General features: G+C 42.1%; 1 protein-coding gene and 1 pseudogene across 6 annotated transcripts in view; one reads left to right on the plus strand and one right to left on the minus strand.

Annotated features, from left to right (window-relative positions):
- The window catches only part of Pacs1 (phosphofurin acidic cluster sorting protein 1), a 117021-nt gene that overhangs the window by 71053 nt on the left and 25109 nt on the right, over positions 1 to 20859 (plus strand). For all 6 annotated transcript variants that reach the window (XM_027408625.2, XM_027408629.2, XM_027408628.2 and 3 more), the window contains exons 2-4: positions 7078 to 7165; positions 19205 to 19294; positions 19935 to 20060. In XM_027408625.2, the coding sequence (XP_027264426.1) occupies positions 7078 to 7165; positions 19205 to 19294; positions 19935 to 20060 (304 nt within the window). The remainder of the gene's footprint in view (positions 1 to 7077; positions 7166 to 19204; positions 19295 to 19934; positions 20061 to 20859) is intronic.
- On the minus strand, positions 2982 to 5024 carry LOC118238630 (annotated as a pseudogene).

Consider the following 20859-nt stretch of genomic DNA (forward strand, 5'->3'; position numbering starts at 1 on the left):
TCTCTCTCTCTCTCTCTCTCTCTCTCTCTCTCTCTCTCTCTCTCTCTCTCTCTCTCGTGCTTGGCAGCCCCCCCCCAAGCTGGTGTTATTATGCATTCATTTTCCCAGTGGTGACAGAGAGGAAAGTGAGGAGACCATCTAGCCAATGAGTGTGATTGCTGGATAGTGGGTTCCACATATGTTCAGTCTCCTAAGATGATGGCTAATAGTTTTCTAAAGTGATTGTACTAGACAGTACTCCCACAAGCAGCATATGAGTCCCATTGTACTACATCCTCACCCATGTTTTATTTTGGCAAATTTGTGGGTACAAAATGTTATTTTTATTTCAGTTTGCATTTCCCTGGTTTTTGTATGTTTATCAGCCATTTGCATTTCCTCTTTGGAAGCACAAACTGTTCATGTCCTTTCAATTCTATTGATTTGCCGGTCTCCTTTATTCTACCTGTTTTGTCAGCATTATAAGTTTCAAATATCTTCTTCAAAGTTGTGACTGTCTTGTAATTTTTTTATATGGTATTTCTTGATGAGCAGAAAATCCTTATTTTCATAGAGTTGAATTTATTGTTTCTAGTGTCTTATTTTTAGACTATCTCAGGGTCATAAGAATATTGTTCTGGTTCCAGGCATGGTGGCACTCGCCTTTAATGCAAGCACTGGGGAGGCAGAAGCAGGCAGATCTCTGTGAGTTTGAGGCCAGCCTGGTCTACAGAGTGAATTCCAAGGGCTACACAGAGAACCTTATCTTATAAAGAGAGGGAGGGAGGGAGAGAATCAATGAATGAGTGAATGAATATTGCCTTGGGACTGGTGACATTGCTCAGTGGCTAACATTGCCTTCTGCAAAGCCTGATGACCTGAGTTCAGTCCATAGGACCCATGTAGCAGCAGAACAGTGATTCTGTCCTGACCTCCATATGCATGTAATGGCACACACATGCCCACAAACATGCACACACAATTGAGTAAATATAATATGATTTTTAAAAGAATGCAGTGCTATATTCTAAAGTTTATTCTCTTACTAGTTACTGAATGAATACTGCTTCTTCTCTTTCACTCTCTCTCCTCCCTCCTGCCTTTGCCTCCCGAATGCTGGGATGGACAGGTCTGATTCTCCATTCCTGGCCCTGCTTTCATCTTTTTTATCAGATTTCTGTATAATTGTGAGACTGTTGCATTGTGTTCTTTTCCACAATCTTTTGTTCTTACAGTATACCGAACTTCCTCAACTACTGTTGCTTTACAATAAATCTAATTTTCCTAATTTTTCTTCAAATGTGTTTTTTTGTTTGTTTTTTGGGGGTTTGTTGTTGTTGTTTGGGCCCTTGGCCTTTTGTTGTAAATGTTAAACGTAGTATCTATGTAAAGTCCTGTTGGAATTTTATCAGTGTTGTGTTACTTTTCTCGTCAGCTTAAGAGGACAGTTGGAATGTTAACATTTCCTTATTCGTGAATATGGCATCTCTTTTACTTCATCACTTCTGTGTGAGGCAGTACAGCTCTGTTGCTGCACACGGGACTGACACATGTTACAGAGGGAGGCAGCTTGGAGGAGTGGTCCATAGGAAAAGCTTCAGAGCCAGCTTCCCTGAGCTTAAGGTCCTACATCGCTGCTGCATCTCCTTTTCCTTCTCTGTGGCACAGAGCTAGCAAACAAGGGCTCATGGGGATGCTTGTTCATTATTGCTTTTGCATTGTTCTATCCCCAAGTCTATTATTTTTGTTGCTTTGTAAATTATATCTTTTTAATTACATTTTATAATTCTTGTTGCTAGTATTTAGAAATGAAGCAAAGCTGGAGAGGTAGCTCAGCCATTAAAGGCTAGGATCACAGCCAAAATTAAAAGAAATGTAATTGATTTTCAGAAATCTAGTAATCTTGATTAAATTCTATTAAACCTGATAATAAGATTCTTTTGAATTTCCCAAGTAAGCATTCATACATTACCCTGAAAACAGTGACATTTGTTCCTTTCAGTTCACTTGTTATGCTGGTGTGAAATTGGTACAGTAATGTTCTCTTGAGCATGTAGAATTGGAATGTGCTCCTTCCTTTAGATCTCCTAGAAGAATGTGCATAAGGTTAAAATTTTCTTAGTGTATTTAGTAGAATTTTCATATAAACATCATCTCAAGTTGGTGTTTTCTTTTTCATAATCACTTCAATTACTGGCCAGTCTCTGTAATAGTTACTGATGATGTTTACATGCAAATAGCTCTTAATAATTTCTTCTCTTTTTTCTTTTCTTCTTCTTCTTCTTCTTCTTCTTCTTCTTCTTCTTCTTCTTCTTCTTCTTCTTCTTCTTCTTCTTCTTCTTCTTTTTTGTTATCTGCTTTATTCATCCAAGTTTGCAGCTCTACCTGAGTAAATTTTCTCTGAGCTTGAATGAAGCCAGCCTGATCTACAGATAGAGTTCCAGGACAGTCAGGGTGACACAGAGAAACGCAGTCTCAGGACAAAAAAAAAAAAAAAAAAAAAAAAAAAAAAAGCCAGGCAGGTGTCATGTTCTTTTACTCCTAACATTGAGGAGGTAGAGACAGAGGGTTCCATGGAGCTTACTGGCCAGCCAACCTAGCCCATATGGAAAGCCCCAGGCCAGAGAAACACCTTATCTCAATAAATAAATCAATTGTAAGTGGAAAGTACTTGAGGAATTACACCTAAGACTTTCCTCTGACTTCCACACATGAGGGTATGCACGTGTAACTGCACACACATGCATACATACACGAAGTAAATTAACATGATCTCCTGGTGTGGTGGCACACTCTATAATCCCACCACTCCAGAAACAGAAGCAGGAGGCAATAATATTGCCATGAGATCAAGGCCAGCCTGATTGACATAGTGAGGGGCGTGGGGTTTTTTGTTGTTTGTTTCTTGTTTTAGTAAAATAAAGTAATAATAACAAACCAGTTTATTTCTAGCAGAACTACTTTAGCAAAATTTTAACATGTAATATTTTTAAGAAAATGAGTCAGCTTTTGTTTATATCTTGCTTAAAGTACCCTTGAATGACATTCTTAGCTTGATATTCTTGGATAGTCCTTAACCACTACACAACTGCAACAGCTTTACACATTTTATTTGTATTTTATGTGTGAGTGCTCTTGATGTATGCCTGCACACAGAAGAGGGCATCAGATCCCACTACAGATGTTGTGAGCCACCATGTGGTTTCTGGGAATTGAACTCAGGACCTCTGGAAGAGCAACCAGTGCTCTTAACCTCTGAGCCATCTCTGCAGCCCACATGAACAGTTTTAGAGTCCTATCCATTCCCGTAGTCCCTTGTTGTCATAAACCTTAGTTTCTCATAGTGCTCAGCACAAAGGGCCTTTACCAACTTGACATACAGTGGCTCATCACAATTGAATGCAAGCACACAAAGACAAGATGGGCTTGGTGTTGTTAAGGCTTTGGCCACTACATAAATTCTATGTGCGAGGCAATTGTGGATGGAAGGCATCTTTAACACTTCTAGTAAAGCAGTGTTAACATCAATTACCCCTCTAGCAACAATGCCTTCTTTGGCTGTGGCAGTGAATGAAGCCAATCTTTTTTTTGGGTTTTGGGTTTTTTGGGTTTGGTTTGGTTTTCAATACAGGGTTTCTCAGAGATCCAGTTGGTTTAAGAATGTGTGCCACCAAGCTAGATGGTGGTGTCACACATCTTTGATCCCAGAACTCTGGGAGGCAGAAGCAGGTGGATCTCTGTGAGTTTAAGGCCAGCCTGGTCTACAGAGTGAGTTCCAGGACAAGTAGGTCTGTTACATAGAGAAACCATGTCTCAAAAAAAAAAATAAAAACCAACAACAAAAAAGGTAACATGTATTTATAGTGAAGGATGATGTCAGTCTATAAATGTTAAAGAATACATTATTATAGCTATTGTGGTTTCCATTTTGTTAAATTTTATCCAGTTTTTACACAAATGAATACTATGCAAATTTTGTTTGACTAGACTAGATAGTTTATGAACAATAAATACTTATTTCCAATAGAAGACTAATCTTTTCTTGAAAAACAAAACCATAAAAGCTCCATTGTCAGAGAAAAGATTGGTATTCAGAATATGTTTTAAAAATGGGAAAAATTTTGAATAAATGTCTTACCAAAGAAAATACTTGGGAAGCAGAGACAGGTGGATCTCTGTGAATTCAAGGCCAGCCTGGTCCACAGAGAGAGTTCCAGGACAGGCTCCAAAGCTACAGAGAAACCCTGTCTCAAAACAAAAAAAAAAAAAAAAAAAAACAAAAAACAGTCAGAGACAAAAAATGTAGTAAAGTAAAAGAAAAATAGATAATATTTTAAAAATGGAAGCAATACCAAAAAAAAAATCTTAAAATGAAAATCAGATAAAACTCCTTCTGCCTGACCACCATGTAAACTTATTTGAATAGTTTTCATTTGTGAAAACTGAGTAAAATTTAACAAAATGGAATCTACAATAGCTATTATAATGTATTCTTTAGCATTTATAGACCAACATCATCCTCCACTATAAATACATGTCATTTTTTTCTCCAGACAGGGTTTCTCTATGTAGTCCTGGCTGTCTTGGAACTCACTCTGTAGACCAGGCTGGCCTGAAACTCACAGGGATCTGCCTGCCTCTGCCTCCGCAGTGCTTGGATTAAAGGCGAGTGCCACCATGTTATTTCTTATATTAAAATAAGGTTTATTAACCAGTTCCCTATGTGGACTGTTCTGTTTATATAGTTAGACAAAGTTTTTAAAGTGTATTGCTAGGTCAAAGAGTATGAACATTAAAATTTTTCATTCCTGTGCTGGGTGCTGGGGGCGCATGCCTTTAGGCAGGACGATCTCTGTGAGTTCGAGACAGCCTGGTCTACAGAGCCAGTTCCAGGACAGCCTCCAAAGCAATACAGAGAAACCCTGTCTCGGAAAAAAACCCCCCCCAAAAAAAATTTTTTTTAATTCCTATTTAAGGCAACTCAGGACTGCCTGTGACTCCAGCTCTAGGGGAATCTTGTGGCCTCTGCAGGTACCTGAACACATGACAAGCGCGCGCGCGCGCACACACACACACATGCTCGCGCACGCACTACAAATTCATCTAAAAAAAAAAAAGAAACAGAATAGCTAGAAGTTCCACCTCTAGCAGCCAGACAGAGAAGTGCTTGAGTTCCATATTATCACTACCCTACCTTTGTCCCTAGATTTCCCATAGGAGTGTTTTGAAACCAGGTTTCTCTTGTGTAACAGCTCTGGCAATCCTGGAACTTGCTTTGTTATACCAGGCTGGCCTTGAACTCACAGAGATCTACCTGCCTCTGTCTCCCACGTGCTGGGATTCTAGGTGTGTGTGTCACCATGCTTTAGTTTAGCTTTTAAAAAATGAAATCTTGTGATTGTTTTTGTTTTATTTATTTTTCTGCATGGACTATTTTAAATGAGTTGGCTAGTCAGTTCCTTGTGTGAGTTCTGATTTTGTGGCATGCTCTCCCGCCCCCCCCAAGACAGGGTTTCTCTGTGTCTTTGGAGACTGTCCTGGAACTAGCTCTTGTAGACCAGGCTGGTCTCGAACTCACAGAGATCCATCTGCCTCTGCCTCCCAAGTGCTGGGATTAAAGGTGTGAGCCACCACTGCCCGGCGGCGGTGGCATGCTTTTCAATTTGCCCCTTGGTATTTTTGAGACAGGGTCTTACTATGTATTCCCGGTGGGCCTGAAACTCAGAGATTGACCTGCCTCTGCTTTCTAAATATTGAAATTGAAGGCATTCAGGAGGCATGTTTTCAAGGGCCATCCTTACTTTGGGTTAATTATTGTTGTTATCTTGAGACAGGGTCTCTATGTAGTCCTGGCTGTCCTGGAATTCACTCTGTAGACCAGGCTGTCCTTGAAGTGACAGAAATCCTCCTGACTCTGTCTTCCAAGTGCTGGAATTAAAGGCTGGTTTGGGATTTTTTTTTCCAGATTTATTTATTTATTATATATTCGGTGTTCTGCCTGCATGTATGCCTGCAGGCCAGAAGAGGATACCAGATCTCATTACAGATGGTTGTGAGCCACAGTGTGTTTGCTGGGAATTGAACTCAGGACCTTTGGAAGACCAGGCAGTGCTCTTAACCACTGAGTCATCTCGCCAGCCCTGGTTTTTTTGTTTTGTTTTGTTTTGTTTTTAAGTAATATTTTCTTTTGGAACTGTTGTGGTTTGATTGCTTTCCTTGTTTTATTTAACTCATGGATCTGCCTTTGATATAAATAGTAAGACAGTTATCTGTCATTGTTTTTGTTCATATAGCTAGTTTTCCAGTGTGGAAATGTTGATTAATTGAGTAATTTGTCTGCCTACAGTAAATTCCTGTATATACATAGTTTTATTTCAGACTCTGTTCCTTGCTGTTGATCCCTCTGTTTATTCTTTTCTCATTACCATAGTGCTTTAATTACTTTGGCCCTAGAGTGGCATGTTAATATATGTGGAGTAAAACTCCCTTTATTCTCCTCCCCCCCACACACAAGTTACCTAGCTTTTGTTATTCTATGAAAATTTTAAATCCTACAGGAAGACAGAAAGGGTTAATGTGCTCCTATATTGGTCCTCTTCTCAATGGAACATATATTAAAATTTTATAGAATTGGCTTTATCTGCTTTTGTATTCTGAAGTATTTTGTAGTTAGTTCTAAAATCTTTTCTTGAGACCCTGAAGACATTAGAAAGTATCTCTTCTTACTTGGCATGTGTGCTGTGTGCATTCAAGTGTGTTCTCTGTGTTACTGAGATTTACCTGTGTAAATGTTTCAGTTATACTCAGGTGGCAGGTGAGGGAAAACCTGAATAACCATGTCTCTGCCTCCTAGGTTCCCTTGAAACCAATCCACATTAACAGTGGTAAACTGTGGTTTTGCTTAAGATATCCAGACATCAACTGAAGTCCAAAGAATGATATACCTTTGACACTTTCCAAACATACAAGCTAAAGCTCTTTTACCTTGAGTGGCCTTCTCACAGTCCTACTTTTAAGTAGAGCAGATTCCCATGGTATATGTTACCTCCACATAAGTTCTTACATTTAACAGGACCTTCTTTCTCTGTATTTTTCTAGGCTATTCAGCTTGACCCTGAAGAAACTTGTTATGCTTAAAGAAATGGACAAAGATCTTAACTCAGTAGTCATTGCCGTGAAGCTGCAGGTGAGTTGGACAATGAGTGTTCGGGGCCTGTGGAAGCTAGACAGTGCTTTTCCCTGTTCCAGTTATAGAAATTCCCTGATTTAGGTAGAGCCACAGTTGTGGAGGAGCAGCTGAGTAGCTCAGAGTCCCAGTTCCACCTCTAAGGTCCTCTTTTTTTTTTTTTTGTATTTTGTTTTGAATAATAAAACAGGCCTTCTCTGATGCCTACCTAATTACATCAGTGAAACAGACAGCATCATAAAGGAATAGGGCTGTTCCAGTCTTGTTCCTCCAATTTCTGGATTAGGGAAGTGTTAGGGTCTTTAGAGTATCCCACAAAACAAAGACAGCCACTCAACATATGCAGTCAGCAAGAGTGTTGTTTATTCCAGCATGCTGGAGTCTGCCCGCCAGACAACAAAATGGCTTTGACCCTGACCAGCTTGAAGGCTCCTTTTATAGACAACCAGGATGGGGTAGGGGAGGTTAGGCCATCCTGGACCTAATTGGCTGGGGGTTAGATCATTTATCCCAAACCTGATTGACTGGGGCTCCTCTTCCTGTTTTAACAGAGTACAGAAACTGAAAGTGAAACTGAATTGGCACCCAGGCCTTGTAGAGTCTGGGGCCTGGAGAAGCCTGATCCTGGGGCTACTGCAGTCTCTCATTCCCCCCTGAGTTATGGTTCATCTCTAATCCTAGAGATATCTCCACATCAGGACCTAAAGGGTCCTGACCTTGTGGTTGGTATGTTGTCTTAAGACCATTGGCTGCACTGTGGAGATCTCTTTGACAAACCTGATCAGAGTGTTGATTATACAAGGTCCATAGATTACAGCCAGCACCAGAAAGACTAAGGGACTGACCAAGGCAGATACCAGAGTCATCATTGAGGGTGACCAGTTAAAGAGCAACTCATACCAACCCTCATTTCATTGCCTTTCTAACTGCCTATCTTTTAGTTCCCCCCCAGGAGGGCCATGAAGTCCCTGACAACGCTTAAGTGGTTGGCATAGAAAACATTGTTCTCGTAGAGCCAGACAAAGTCCCCCTTATAAAAACAGCAGTAAGTCTAGTCCCCTTCTATTCTGAAGTACCATCTCTGTCAAGGAAGAGAGGGACTCTTTCCTAATCTATAGCCATACTTTTTGTTTGTTTGTTTGTTTAGTTGGTTTTTTGTTTTGTTTTGTTTTTTGAGACAGGGTTTCTCTGTGTCTTTGGAGGCTGTCCTGGAACTTGCTCTGTAGACCAAGCTGTTCTGGAACTCAAAGAGATTTGCCTATCTCTGCCTCCCGAGTGCTGGGATTAAAGGTGTGTGTCACCACTGTCTGGCCTGTGATAGGTTATTTTAGGGACTAATTGCACCAGGACACAAAAGTCCTGTGTGTCATTCAAAACTTGGGCATGTATACAGGGTGTTAAGCTGGTGGTTCAAGCCCACCAGGCGTTGTCTAGGGGAATTAGGTACCCTGTCCCTGTTGGACTCTTAGTCTCATTGCAGAGATTGGCATGGCTTGGTGGGGACTGGCCTATGCAGAGTCCATTGCCTGTCACAGACTGTATAGTGAACCTCCTTTGCCTAAGTGTTGCCACCTGCATGCTAGGGTGTCAGAGGAATCAGCATAGTTCCCCATTATTGCAATCTCCTCATAATGCGGTGGGGGTTGTATCTAGGCCAACCCAGCAGGCTTTAGTGAGACTGGGTTTTGAGGCATTTAAAACCAAATAGGTGATTTTCAAAAGATCTAAGGGTCCTGGACTGGGGATTGGGCTCGTGTGTCAGTGACAGTATTCTAGTTTCCGTGGGCCTCGGGGTGGGGAAAGGCATAGGTGTGTTTGGACTTGCTACCTTATTGGGGCCCTGGTGTTGTTATGGTTGTACGGGCTAGATGTCTAATTGTAGGGTGGATAATGCTCCCACATCTGAGGCTGCCGTTCTTTGATTGTCATATAACCTTAAACCCCAGGTTTTTCCTGAAGTCCAACTAGAGGCCTTTTTGCCAGCATCAATAAATCCAGTCAATACTGTATTGCATGTTCCCTCTCCACTGAGCCCAGAGCAACAGGGTGGTTTATATGCCCTTTTTACCCATGTCTTTGGAGCCTCCCACCAGATGTGACCTGTGGAGACAACTCCATGTGGCATAGAAGTAGTCACATGCTCCTCCACAGGTCCTTTCCTGGGCCCTAGTCCTATCATGTCTGGGGCAAATGGGGAAAATACTTTTGGACAAATGAGTCAGTATAAATATGCCCATACAATACCCGCTTCACCATTTGGGGGAAAAGCACTCCCAAGACAAAGTATAGATCAAGAAACCAGGTCCCTAAGGGGGTAGAATGGGAGGTCTGTATTGGTAACCTTCCAAGTGAGGTTATAGGGCTGGTGGAGATTTTGGTGCCTTGCAGGGGCCTAGTTGGAAAACCAAGGAAGAATAAGAGCAAGCCCATATTGCTTAGCTAACCTTGTGACTTTCTGGATTCTCAGTTTTACAGGGTTGTGGATGTGCAGCTGCCCTCCAGAGTCCAGGGTTGGCCCTCAGAGTTGGCATGTGGGTCTGCGGAGTTCACATGGGCATGGTATATCAGGGAGGGTCAGGATGGTGTAGGGTCCCTTCCAGCCAGACTCCAAGGTTTTCTTATGCTGTCTTTTAATGACTACCAAGTCCCCAGGCTCTAACCCATGTGGCGCAGGCGTAGGTGGTGGTGCCTTGTAGACAGCACGCATTGGGGCCACATCTGCTTTTGTGCCTGAAATAAAGCTTGCAGGGAGGAGAGAAAATGTTGATTGTCAAATTCAGCCAGGATTTCAACTTTCAGGTTTGGCAATGAAGATGGGGGAAGGGGCGGGGTCTGCTATACATTATGTCAAACAGGGTTAAGTTGAGGGTGTAAGGAGAATTGCAAGCCCAAAAATGAACAAAGTGAAGGAGAGATACCCAGTCACCACCAGTTTCAAGGGTTAATTTAGTTAAGGTCTCCGTTAGGTCCAGTTGATTCTTTCTACCTGGCCTGAACTCTGGTGTAGCATGATAAATAAAAGACCCAGAGACTGATACAGGGATTCAAACTTCAAGCTGAAGAACAGAAAAGCAAAGCAGCAGGCCACTACCTCTCACTAGTACCTCAGGATGAATGGATTGATCCTGCTGCTTCTCCTCAGTGTGGCTGGAGAATTCTCAGTGTGGCTGGAGAATGAATGCCTCCTACTGAATACTGAAGATCCTACTTCTATCTTTTATACTAGTCAAGCTTTAATAAGTCATAAATAATATATCACTATACTCTGTGGTCGATAGATACAATGGAGCTTTCAATTTGTCCCCATATCTTTAACTAACATTTAAGTTATCTAAGAGATGAAGGTAGGTCCATTGTCTAAACCTAATAAGATAGGAGGTCCATACCTAGGGACGATATCTTCTAAAAATTTCTTGACCACAACTAGCTGTCTCATTCCTGTTGGGGTAAGCTTCTATCCTAAAAAAGTATCTGTAAACACCAATAAGTACCTATAGCCATAGAACCTCAGTGAAGTCAATTTCCCAATTAGCTCTAGGCCGCATTCCTCTTTCTCTGCTCCCCACTGATGCTCCTGTGCCTGACTTGTGGCATTCACCAGGTGACGAGTCGGGCAGCCATCAACCTACAGCTTCCTCTATTTTTGATCTTAGGTCAAATATCTTAAGATGTGTTCTTTTCAGTACATCTTGTATTTTCCTCTCCCCCAAATAAGTGCTCTGATGTATCTGCAAGACTAATTAGCTGGCAAAGTCTGAAGGGAGAATAATCAGCCCATGGGGAGTCCTGTACCACCCACCTTTCCTTTCTATAGGCATTAGTGCACGTTCTGATTCTCTATAGTTCCTTCTAGGTATAGACAGGATTTTCAGGCAAGGTTGGGGCTTTTAATTTAGGCAGGTTGCTATCAGAGCAGCTGCCACCTGGAGGGCCGCTTCTGGAGCAGCTATATTCTCCCTCCCTGTTATCCCTAGAAACAGGGTCTTCTTTCTGATGTCCAGGGCAGTACATAGCAGCCACTTCTCAGGGCACCATATGGCTTGCAGGAGATTCAGGATCTCCTGCTTATTCTTAATAGTTCTTCCTTCTATCATCAGGAGGCCACTTACCTTATAAATGGTGCCATGGATGTGCATAGTGGCATAGGTGTGGATGGATGGATGGACGGATGGATGGATGGATGGATGGATGGATGGATGGATGGATGGATGGATGGTCTCTCCCCCTGCCCCATCTGTAAGGCCTTGGTTAGGGCTATTAGTTTCAGCCCTTTGGGCTGAGGTGCCTGGGGGCAGGGCTTCTGCCTAGACAACTGCCTCTTCTATAGCCACTGTCACCCCTGCATACCTGGTGCCATCCTTGATGAAGCTACTGCCATCTGTATACCAGGTGATGTCAGCCTCCTTTAAAGGTAAATCACTAATGTCTGGCCTTGTTCCCTTTAGGTGGCTCAAGATTTCCTGGTAGTTGTGTAGAGGGCCATCCAGGTCTGGGTCTGGGGGCAGGGTGTCTGGGTTGAGAGTGCTACTGGAAGTAAACTGGACTTGAGGGGGACTCGAGAACAAAGCCTGATAGTCATCAGCCTGGTATTGATCAGCCACTTATCAAGCAGATGTTTAAGGACCCCCTCCTCTATAGCATGTGGTGTAGTTGCTATGAGGGCCTGGCCAAAAGTCAGTTTTGCCGAGTCCTTGACTAGCAAGGCCATGGCTACTATTATGTGGAGGCATGGGGGCCATCCCATTGCCACCAGATCTAGCTTCTTTGACAAATAGGCCACTGATCTCTTCTAGGATCCAAAAGACTGAGTTATGATCTCTTTCTTTTCGTCCATGTACAAGTGAAATAGCTTTGTGACGTCTGGAAGGGCCAACTCCAGAGCCTCTAGTAGGGCTGTTTTGATTTTGTCAAAAGCCTCTTCCATTTGCTCAGTCCATTCTAGGCCCTCCCCCCAAAGTAGCTTTATATAACAGTCTTAACCAGTTCAGCAAACCTGGGTATCCAAAGCCTACAGAATCCAGGTGACCCCAAGAAGTCTCCTGGCAGTTTGTAGGTCAGGGGATTCTTTTTTTATTTTAAATAAAATAAAAAGATTTTATTTATTATGTATACAACATTCTGCTTCCATGTACATCTGCACACCAGAAGAGGGAACCAGATCTCATAACGGATGGTTGTTAGCCACCATGTCGTTGCTGGGAATTGAAATCAGGACCTCTGGAGGAGCAGTCAGTGCTCTTAACCTCTGAGCCATCTCTCCAGCTCCCGTCAGGGGATTCTTAGAATAGTCACTTTTCCTGCCTTCGACAGCCATCTTTTATATCCCCCTTGAGTATTTACCCTAGGTTGGTTACCTCAGTGTGGTTGAGCTGAGCTTTCTTTGCAGAGATATGGTACCCCAGAGTCCCCAGAATTATAAGTAGTCCCTCAGTGGTAGTCTCATGGACATCAAGAGAGACTTGTTGCAGCAATCAACAAATCATCCACGTACTGTAATAGACTGACATTTGGGTGGGCTTGCCTGTACTCACCCAAGTCCTTGTGGAAGGCTTTGTCAAAGATGGTGGGGGGAATTCTTGAATCCCTGAGGAAGCCTTGTCCAGGTCATTGAACCCATCATCCAGATCCAACCATTAGTGCTGACTGGCTGGGGACAAGGGTAAGCTTTGTCTCCAAGCCTGGTCGTTCAGGGCTTACACTTAATTCTGTGATCTCAAGGAATTCAACATATTTCACAAATATTTGGACTCCCAAGTATTCGTGAATTCAAACAAGAGAGAATGTAAACTACAAAAGCATTTAGGAATTTATCTGTTGCCACCTAATTATTAAGTGGCAGAGCTGAGATTGGAAACCAATAGAGTTTGTAATTTGTATTTAATTAAACTCCATTCCCAGACCTTCCTTAACAGATCAGTCCTTCCTAATGTTGATTCCCTGGAGCTTAGTGAGATTCTGAAGTGCCTCTACAGTGGTTAAATAACGATTGAATCCTTCAGCTTGAGGATGGTGTGTTTGCTGTCTCATTCATTAAAAAAAAAAAAAAAAAAAAAAAAAAAAAAAAAAACTGAATTATATGGTGATTCCTTACAAACCAGCATACTTTATTAGCTAGCTTCCCTGCTTTGTGATATTTATTGTACTAAATGGTGTTCATTAAAACCTACAGCTGAAGAAATGGCTCAGTTGTTGTGAGCACTGGTTGCTCTTCGAGAGAGAACCTAAGTTTGATTCCCACATACTGGCTTGCAACTAACTGGAAAGATGGGTCTGCAGTTAAGAGCATGTACTAACCAGGTGTGTTGGGCACACCTTTGAATACAACACTTGAAAGGCAGAAACAGACACATCTCTGTGAACTGTGAATCCAAGGCCAACCTGGTCTACATAGAAAGACTCTGCCTCAAACAACAACAAAAGAACATGTACTGCTCTTTCAGAGAACCTGAGTTCTGTTCCCAGTATCCATGTCAGGCATCTCACATTCTGCCTGTAACTCCAGGCCCAGTGTAGAATGGATGAGGGTTCACTCGGGTCTATGAAAGAAGACACAGGGCACATTTAAGGATGAATCTAGCCTTCCCAGCTTCAGGCGGACTCAGCCTCTTACAGACTAAGATGCTCTCTCTTAACCTAAGGCTTTTATTGTTCTCCAATTTACACCTTTAGCCAGTTGATTTCTATATCCCAAAACATTTTAACTAAGCTTGTCAAAGGGATAATTGAAAGACTTAAAAATTAGCAAAAAAATATAGCCCAGAAACTGACCAAGGCTACTACTATGACTTAGTGCCTGGAATTTACCAGCCACCAGCAATTACTCCCTTACAAGGCCATAAGATAACTGGGTACCAAGAATTCCCAGATGGCCACCCTCCCCGAGAGGCTCATGAAGGAAACAGATTGCCCCACCGGCCAATGTGTCAATAATTAACAATTAAGGGTCCCTATGAAACAAAGAGATAGCTACCATTAGTTAGCACATCCTGAGGTCTGCAGGTTTTCCAACTGGTGGGGTCAGGAGGCTATCTGATTCCCAGGCCTCCCCTCAAGACAAAGGGCTTCCTAGGAACCCATGACTCATGGGTTCAATGACAGAGAGTCGAGGCCCCTCCCTAAGCTTACGGTTTTTGCCTTTAAAAACTCCTGTGCCTGGAGGACAGGGCTGCTCTCTAGCCTGCATGCTGAGAGAGCCCATTTGTACAAATGTCTCCCTTTCATTAAAGCCTCTTGCTGTTTGCATCAAGTTTCCACCTCCTCGTGGTGATTGGGGTGGCCACAGTCCTGGGAAAAGATACTGGAGGCCTGAGCTTCCGGGGGCGGGGGGTGGGGGGGGTGGTGGTGTCTTACAATAATGCCAAATGCAAATTCTCCATTAAGGAATGCCATCGGGAGGGGGGCTGTCCAACCAAGTTTGCATAGGCTTTGAACCCCTAGAAAACAATCAGATAAGACTTCAAACAGAAGATAACAGGGTAGCAAATCACAAAAGGCGTATCAAAGTTAGGAGTAAACACTCCAGAGTCAAGCCAGTTGTAGCTCTGTAGCCTTACACCAACACATCTGGCTTCCTTAGGCATGTGCACATATACACAGACTTACATATGCACTTAAGTAAAAGTAATTTTTTTAAAAAATTTTTGAGACAGGGTCTCACTGTGTAGCTCTGGACATCTCATATGTAGAGCAGGCTGGCACAAACTTGCAGATTCACCTGCCTCTGCCCCCCCCCAAGTACTGGTAAGCAACCATGCCCAACAATGAAAATAATCTTTAAAACTTCACATTTTTCAGGTTGAAGAGATGGCCCAGCAGTTAAGAGCACTTTTTGTTCTTCCAGAAGAGCTGAGTTCAGTTCCCACGTGGTAGATCACAACCATGTTTAACTTCTGTTCTAGAGAATCTGATGCTCTCATGGGCACCTCATGGGCATCTCATGACCACCATGGGCACCAGGCATGCACATAGTGCACATACATAGATGCTAGGAAAGCACTTATACACATGAAATAAACCTATTTTTTTTGTTTTGTTTTGTTTTTTCAGACAGGTTTTCTCTGTGTAGCCTTGGCTATCCCAGAACTTGTTCTGTAGACTAGAATGGCCTCAAACTCAGACATCTGCCTGCCTCTGCCTTCCAAGTGCTGGGATTAAAGACATATGCCACCACCACCTGGCCTTAAAAAAAAAAAAAAAAAAAATTAACTTCAAAACTTACATCACTCCTGAGGAATTCCTCTATGTCTTAAGACAATCTAATTCCCTGTTCATTTTTGTGCATAATTCCTCTGAAACCTGTGAAGTGAAGTGTTGCTGAGCACTATAGGTTGGAAAAACAAGTCTGTGAAATGACAGTTTTCAGTGCTTTGTTGTCCTTTCCTGGCTTTTCCCTGTTCTAGGTCACAGAAAGTGTCCCAGGCTTCAGGGATTGTTCCCTTTGCAAACAATATGGTTATAGTTTTGAACTTTCTCTGCTGCTTTTGCCCTTCCTATCATTAAATGCTCTTGCCAAAGGGAATAATTTCATTTCCCGATTAAATATTTGACATTCTGTAAAAATCTGTGATTATACCAAAAATTATAAATATCCTAAATGTTTAAGTTAGTTTATTTCCAAGCATCTGAAAATAACTACAGATGTTACTGCATTCATTTTTGATCACCTGTTTATTGACTTATTTTGTAAATAATGATTGAGATTTTATTATATATTGAGCATGGATTTAGGCACAAGTGAGGCAGTGGTAAATAAAACAAAAATCCCTGCCTTAAAGGAGCTTTCCATTCTAATTGCACAACAGTATTAAAAATGAGCTCCCTAAGACACTGTTCAAGGATATAACAGTTAAAATCATTTCCACATTAATGCTCTGGTATTATTTGTCATTTTCCCTGAGTTGATATTTGCACTGAAAGTACCAGTGCAACCATGAGTGAAACTCTTCATGATACAGCCCACATGAACACCTGTGTAGTCAGCTTTCCATCACCATAACAAGATAATGAGATTAGAGGGAGTAAAGATGTGTTTCTACTCACCATTTGAGGGATCTCAGCCCTTTGTGGGCCTGTGAGTGTAGGTAGGAGAGAAAGCTGCATAGCTCATGGCAGCTAGGAGGGAGAGAGAAAGAAAGAGACTAAGAAGACACAGGCCTCTTAATCAGTGACCTGATTTCCTCCTACCAGACTGTAGGAGGAAAAGAGATGACTCGATGGTTAAGAGTTCTTTTTCTTTTCTTACTTTTATTTTATGTATCGTGTATGCAGTGCCCTCAGAGGCCGGAAGAAGGCATTGGCCCTTTGGAACTGGACTGGTGGATTAGTTATTAGCACCATGTGGGTTCTAAGGATCAAACTAGGGTCCTCTGGAAGAGCAGCCAATACTTTTAACCATTGGACCGTCTCTCCAACCCCTAACACAGTGGGGTTTTTTTTGTTATTGTTGCTGTTTGATTGTTTTTGTTTCTTGAGATGGGATCTCACTATGTAGCCCACACTGGCCTGAAACTCTTTAAAGGTCTGCCTACCTCTGCCTCCTAAGAGATGAGATAAAAGACATGCGGCATAAACTTAGCATATTGTTTTAAACAATGTATTTGCTGGACTGTAATTCAGATTCCATTCAACTCACCTTCTTGGAACACACAACCTGAGGCACTGCTACAGTATTCCCAGTGGTACAGCCATCACTCCACAAAAGAGACTTCACATTCCTTAACTGTTATCCTTACCAAACTGTCTGTCCCGCCATCCCTTGCTCTGGCAACTACCACATTTGGTAATTCACACTGAAGTGGGAGGGAGCGGGTGAGAGCAAAAGACTAAGGCAGGAAGACTGAGAGTTTTATGTTATCCTGGGCTGTTAGTAAGGACCTGTCTCAAAAACAAGTATTTTAAAATAATAGAAGCCCAGTTTGAAAGACATTAATATTCATTAATGAGTATTTTTATGTTCTTTAATGATACTATGGCATTAAACACTTTTTTTTTTCTGTACTGAAAATGTACTGTAGAGTAGGGAAATGGGAATCTGGGGAGATAGTACAAGCGTGAGAACCTGAGTTCTAATTCCCAGTACCCATGTAAAAAGCTAACATAGTCATATTGTACTTGTAGCACTCATGTGGTAGGGGCCAGAGACGGGAGTATCAGATTGCAAGTGCTTGTTGCCGACCTTCAGTAAGAGATACTGCCTTAAGGGGATAAGGTATAGAGTAATAGAACAGGACACCTGATGGCCTAATGGCTTTCATACGCATACAGGTGTACACACCTGTGCATGCACCACACATATATACTAGACACACAAGCACATGCATACACATTTTTAAAAAATTAAATTAGAAAAAAAAAAAAACGATAAGCGGCTTAAGAGATGGTGTAGTCATTAAGAGCTCTGGCTACTCTTACAGAGGACTCTTACTGAGTTCCATTCTCAGTGCTCACCAGGGGACCCAGCACCTCTTCTGGCCTTTGCAGTCGCTGCACACATTAGAACACAGAAACACATGCAAGAAAATACCCATACACATAAAATAAAAAAATTAAAATAGATAAATAAGATTTAAGGGTATTAAAGTAACCCTGAAGTTGGACCCAAGTTGGTAGTGTCCTATGTACCTTTCAGGAAGCCATTTTTGGGACTCGTGAAAACTAAATCTTTGTGGAAGGATAGAAAGATGAGAATAGTCATGTAGCATGCTTGAAAGGGGCCAGCCCTGACTGTATCCCCCTGTGTGCTGCCGTCTACACCCTGACAGGTGCCTTTCAGCCAGCTTACAATATAGACAGCGCATTGAGGGTTTTTGGCTTGTTTTTGCAGTGCTAAAGATAGAACTACACCCCCAGCCCCAGAGAGTACATTTGGGATAGAAGGTATTTGTGTGTGGAGAGGGGTGTGTGTACCTGCACATGTGTGCACATGTATGTGTGCCAGACGACAACCCTGGACATTGTTCCTCAAAGCTGTCCTTTCTGTTCAGTGGCCTAGGTTGGCTGTCAGTAAACCCCGGGGATTCTTCTGTTTCTGCCTCTCCAACACTGGGATTACAAGTGCACACCACTACACCAGGCTGTTGTTATGTATGTTCTGGGTTAGAACTCAGGTTTTCAGACCTTTGAGGGAAACAGAAGTTTTTACAGTTCTTAATAGCATATATTTAGATGATGAAAGTTGATTATGTGAGAAGAGAGAATGACTTCAGCAATGCCTTCAAGTAGGTGAGGAAGAAGGAGGTGAGTCCAGGAGCAGATGAGAACATGGGTGGTTGTCTGTGACAGAAGGGAAGGGAGGGTATGTGAGGACATGGGCCTGGGGCAGGTTTTTCAGTGAAGAGAATCAAGGTTAGCAGCATTAGGGAAATGTTAGGGTCAGGTGTTAGAGGAATTGGGAAAGTATGATATATCCTGTAAGAACAAAGATTACAGAGAATGTACTTGAGACATTATGACATGGTTCCTAGGCAATGTTACATACCCCACTTAAGATGCAAGTCAGAAATTTATTCAGCTCACCAAGCCAATTTATGTTTCTATGCATGTTCATCTGGTACAGTTGGATCTAAAACAGTCTTAAGGGCTAAGAATATAGATCAGTGGTAGGGTCCTTGCCTGGCACATCAAAGCCATGACCCCAATACTCAGTACCACAAAAAGTAACAATAAATAAAAATAAAATAATTATAATTTGCCAAATAAGACAAGCAGAACAAGAGTAGGAGGAGGCCTGGGGTGGGGCATTTATAAAGGCTGGCAAGTTTCTTACAACACAGTAGTCCTTTTTGTTTTGATCTGATCTTTTTTTTTTTAAGATTTTATTTATTTATTATGTATACAATGTTCTGTCTGCATGTATCCCTGCACACCAGAAGAGGGCACCAGGTCTCATAATGGATGATTTCGAGCCACCAATGTGGTTGCTGGGAATTGAACTCAGGACCCCTGGAAGAGCAGTCGGTGCTCTTAACCTCTGAGCCATCTCTCCAGCCCTTGATCTGATCTTTTAGTGACACAGCTTTGACAAGTTTTTCTTGGTTTCAGGGTTCAAAAAGGATTCTTCGTTCCAATGAGATCATCCTCCCAGCCAGTGGCCTGGTGGAAACAGAGCTCCAATTAACCTTCTCCCTTCAGGTCAGAATTTTCTAAATCTTTAAAGTTTTCTAACATGCTACAGCAGTCTAGAACTCAAATAGTCTTGAAACTTAGGTACTTTTTTCTCCAAAAACAGCCAGAGTCTAGCTTCAGTAGGAAAGAACAAAAGTCATCTAAGAGCTGATGGTTAACTTAGAAGGCCTGAGCAGTTCCTGAGCCAGCTCCAGTAGGGTGGACTGGATCTGCTGATGAGCGGGGTGCTAAGGTCCAGTCTCTCCTTACATGGCCATAGATGATTAGCTGCTATCCATTGAGCCTTCTACACATGGCCTTTCCTCTCTCCTTACTGATCTGAATCGGTAAGAATAGAGCTCACTTCTATCACATGGTTGTGTTCATCTTTCTCTCTTCATCCCTCGTCGTGACCCTATGTTGAAGCACATGGAGAAAACACCTGACTGGATGACAGAGAAGGGGGTTCCGAGCTGGGCAGACCCTACCAGCACCACCCAGCATAACCAGCCCCTCTGTTTTTGTTGTTGTTGTTTTGGTTTTTTTTCTTTCTCACTCTTGACTAATCACTCTTACAAGCAAAAGAAACTGCAGCCCAGGCTTCTTAGGACCTAAACCACCAAGGTCCTGATTGCTGATTAACCATCTGGACTGTTTTCCTCTTCAGTACCCTCATTTCCTTAAGAGAGATGCCAACAAACTGCAGATTATGTTGCAAAGGAGGAAGCGGTACAAGAACCGGACTATCTTGGGCTATAAAACCTTGGCTGTGGGACTAATCAACATGGCAGAGGTGAGCAGAACACAGTCTTAGACTGAAGGCCTCTAAATCCATTGTCATCCAGCAAATGATTTTCCCCAACCTGCAGGCAGGTATTTATTTTTTCTTTATAGATTATTTTGTTGGAAATTCAGTCTGTAACTAGTTTTATCAATTACTTTCTCTTACACAAAAGGTTTTTTTTTTTTTTGCCTTTTAACTTTTTTATGGTTCATTTTAGTCTTAAGATTTATTTATCTTAGCTGGGCAGTAGTGGTGCATGCCTTTAATTCCAGCAGTCAGGTGGCAGAGGCAGAAGGATCTCTGTGAGTTAGAGGCTAGCCTTGTCTACATAGTGAGTTCCAGGGCAGCCAAGGCAACACAGAGAAACCCTTTCTTGAAAAAAACAAACAAAAAAGATGTATTTATCTTATCTTATGTGTATTAGTGTTTTGCTCAAATATATGTCTGAATCATGTGCTTCCTAGAACTGGAATCATGGATAGTTATCAACCACCATGTGGGTTCTGGGAATCGAACCCAAGTCTGGTTAAGAACATGTGCTCTTGAGCTGGAGAGATGGCTCAGAGGTTAACTCAAAGGTCCTGAGTTCAATTCCCAGCAGTCACATGGTGGCTCGAAACCATCTGTTACGAGATCTGGTGCCCTCCTCTGGTGTGCAGATATACATGGAAGGCAGAATATTGTATACATAATAAATAAATAAATAATAAAATCTTTAAAAAAAAAAAAAAAAAACACGTGCTCTTAACCACTAAGTTGTTGCTCTAGCTCCCTTTTTCTTTTGAGTTGGGTCTTACTATGTTGCCCA

Source organism: Cricetulus griseus, chromosome 3 (assembly GCF_003668045.3).
Source record: "Cricetulus griseus strain 17A/GY chromosome 3, alternate assembly CriGri-PICRH-1.0, whole genome shotgun sequence".
In the NCBI taxonomy this organism is placed as follows: domain Eukaryota; kingdom Metazoa; phylum Chordata; class Mammalia; order Rodentia; family Cricetidae; genus Cricetulus; species Cricetulus griseus.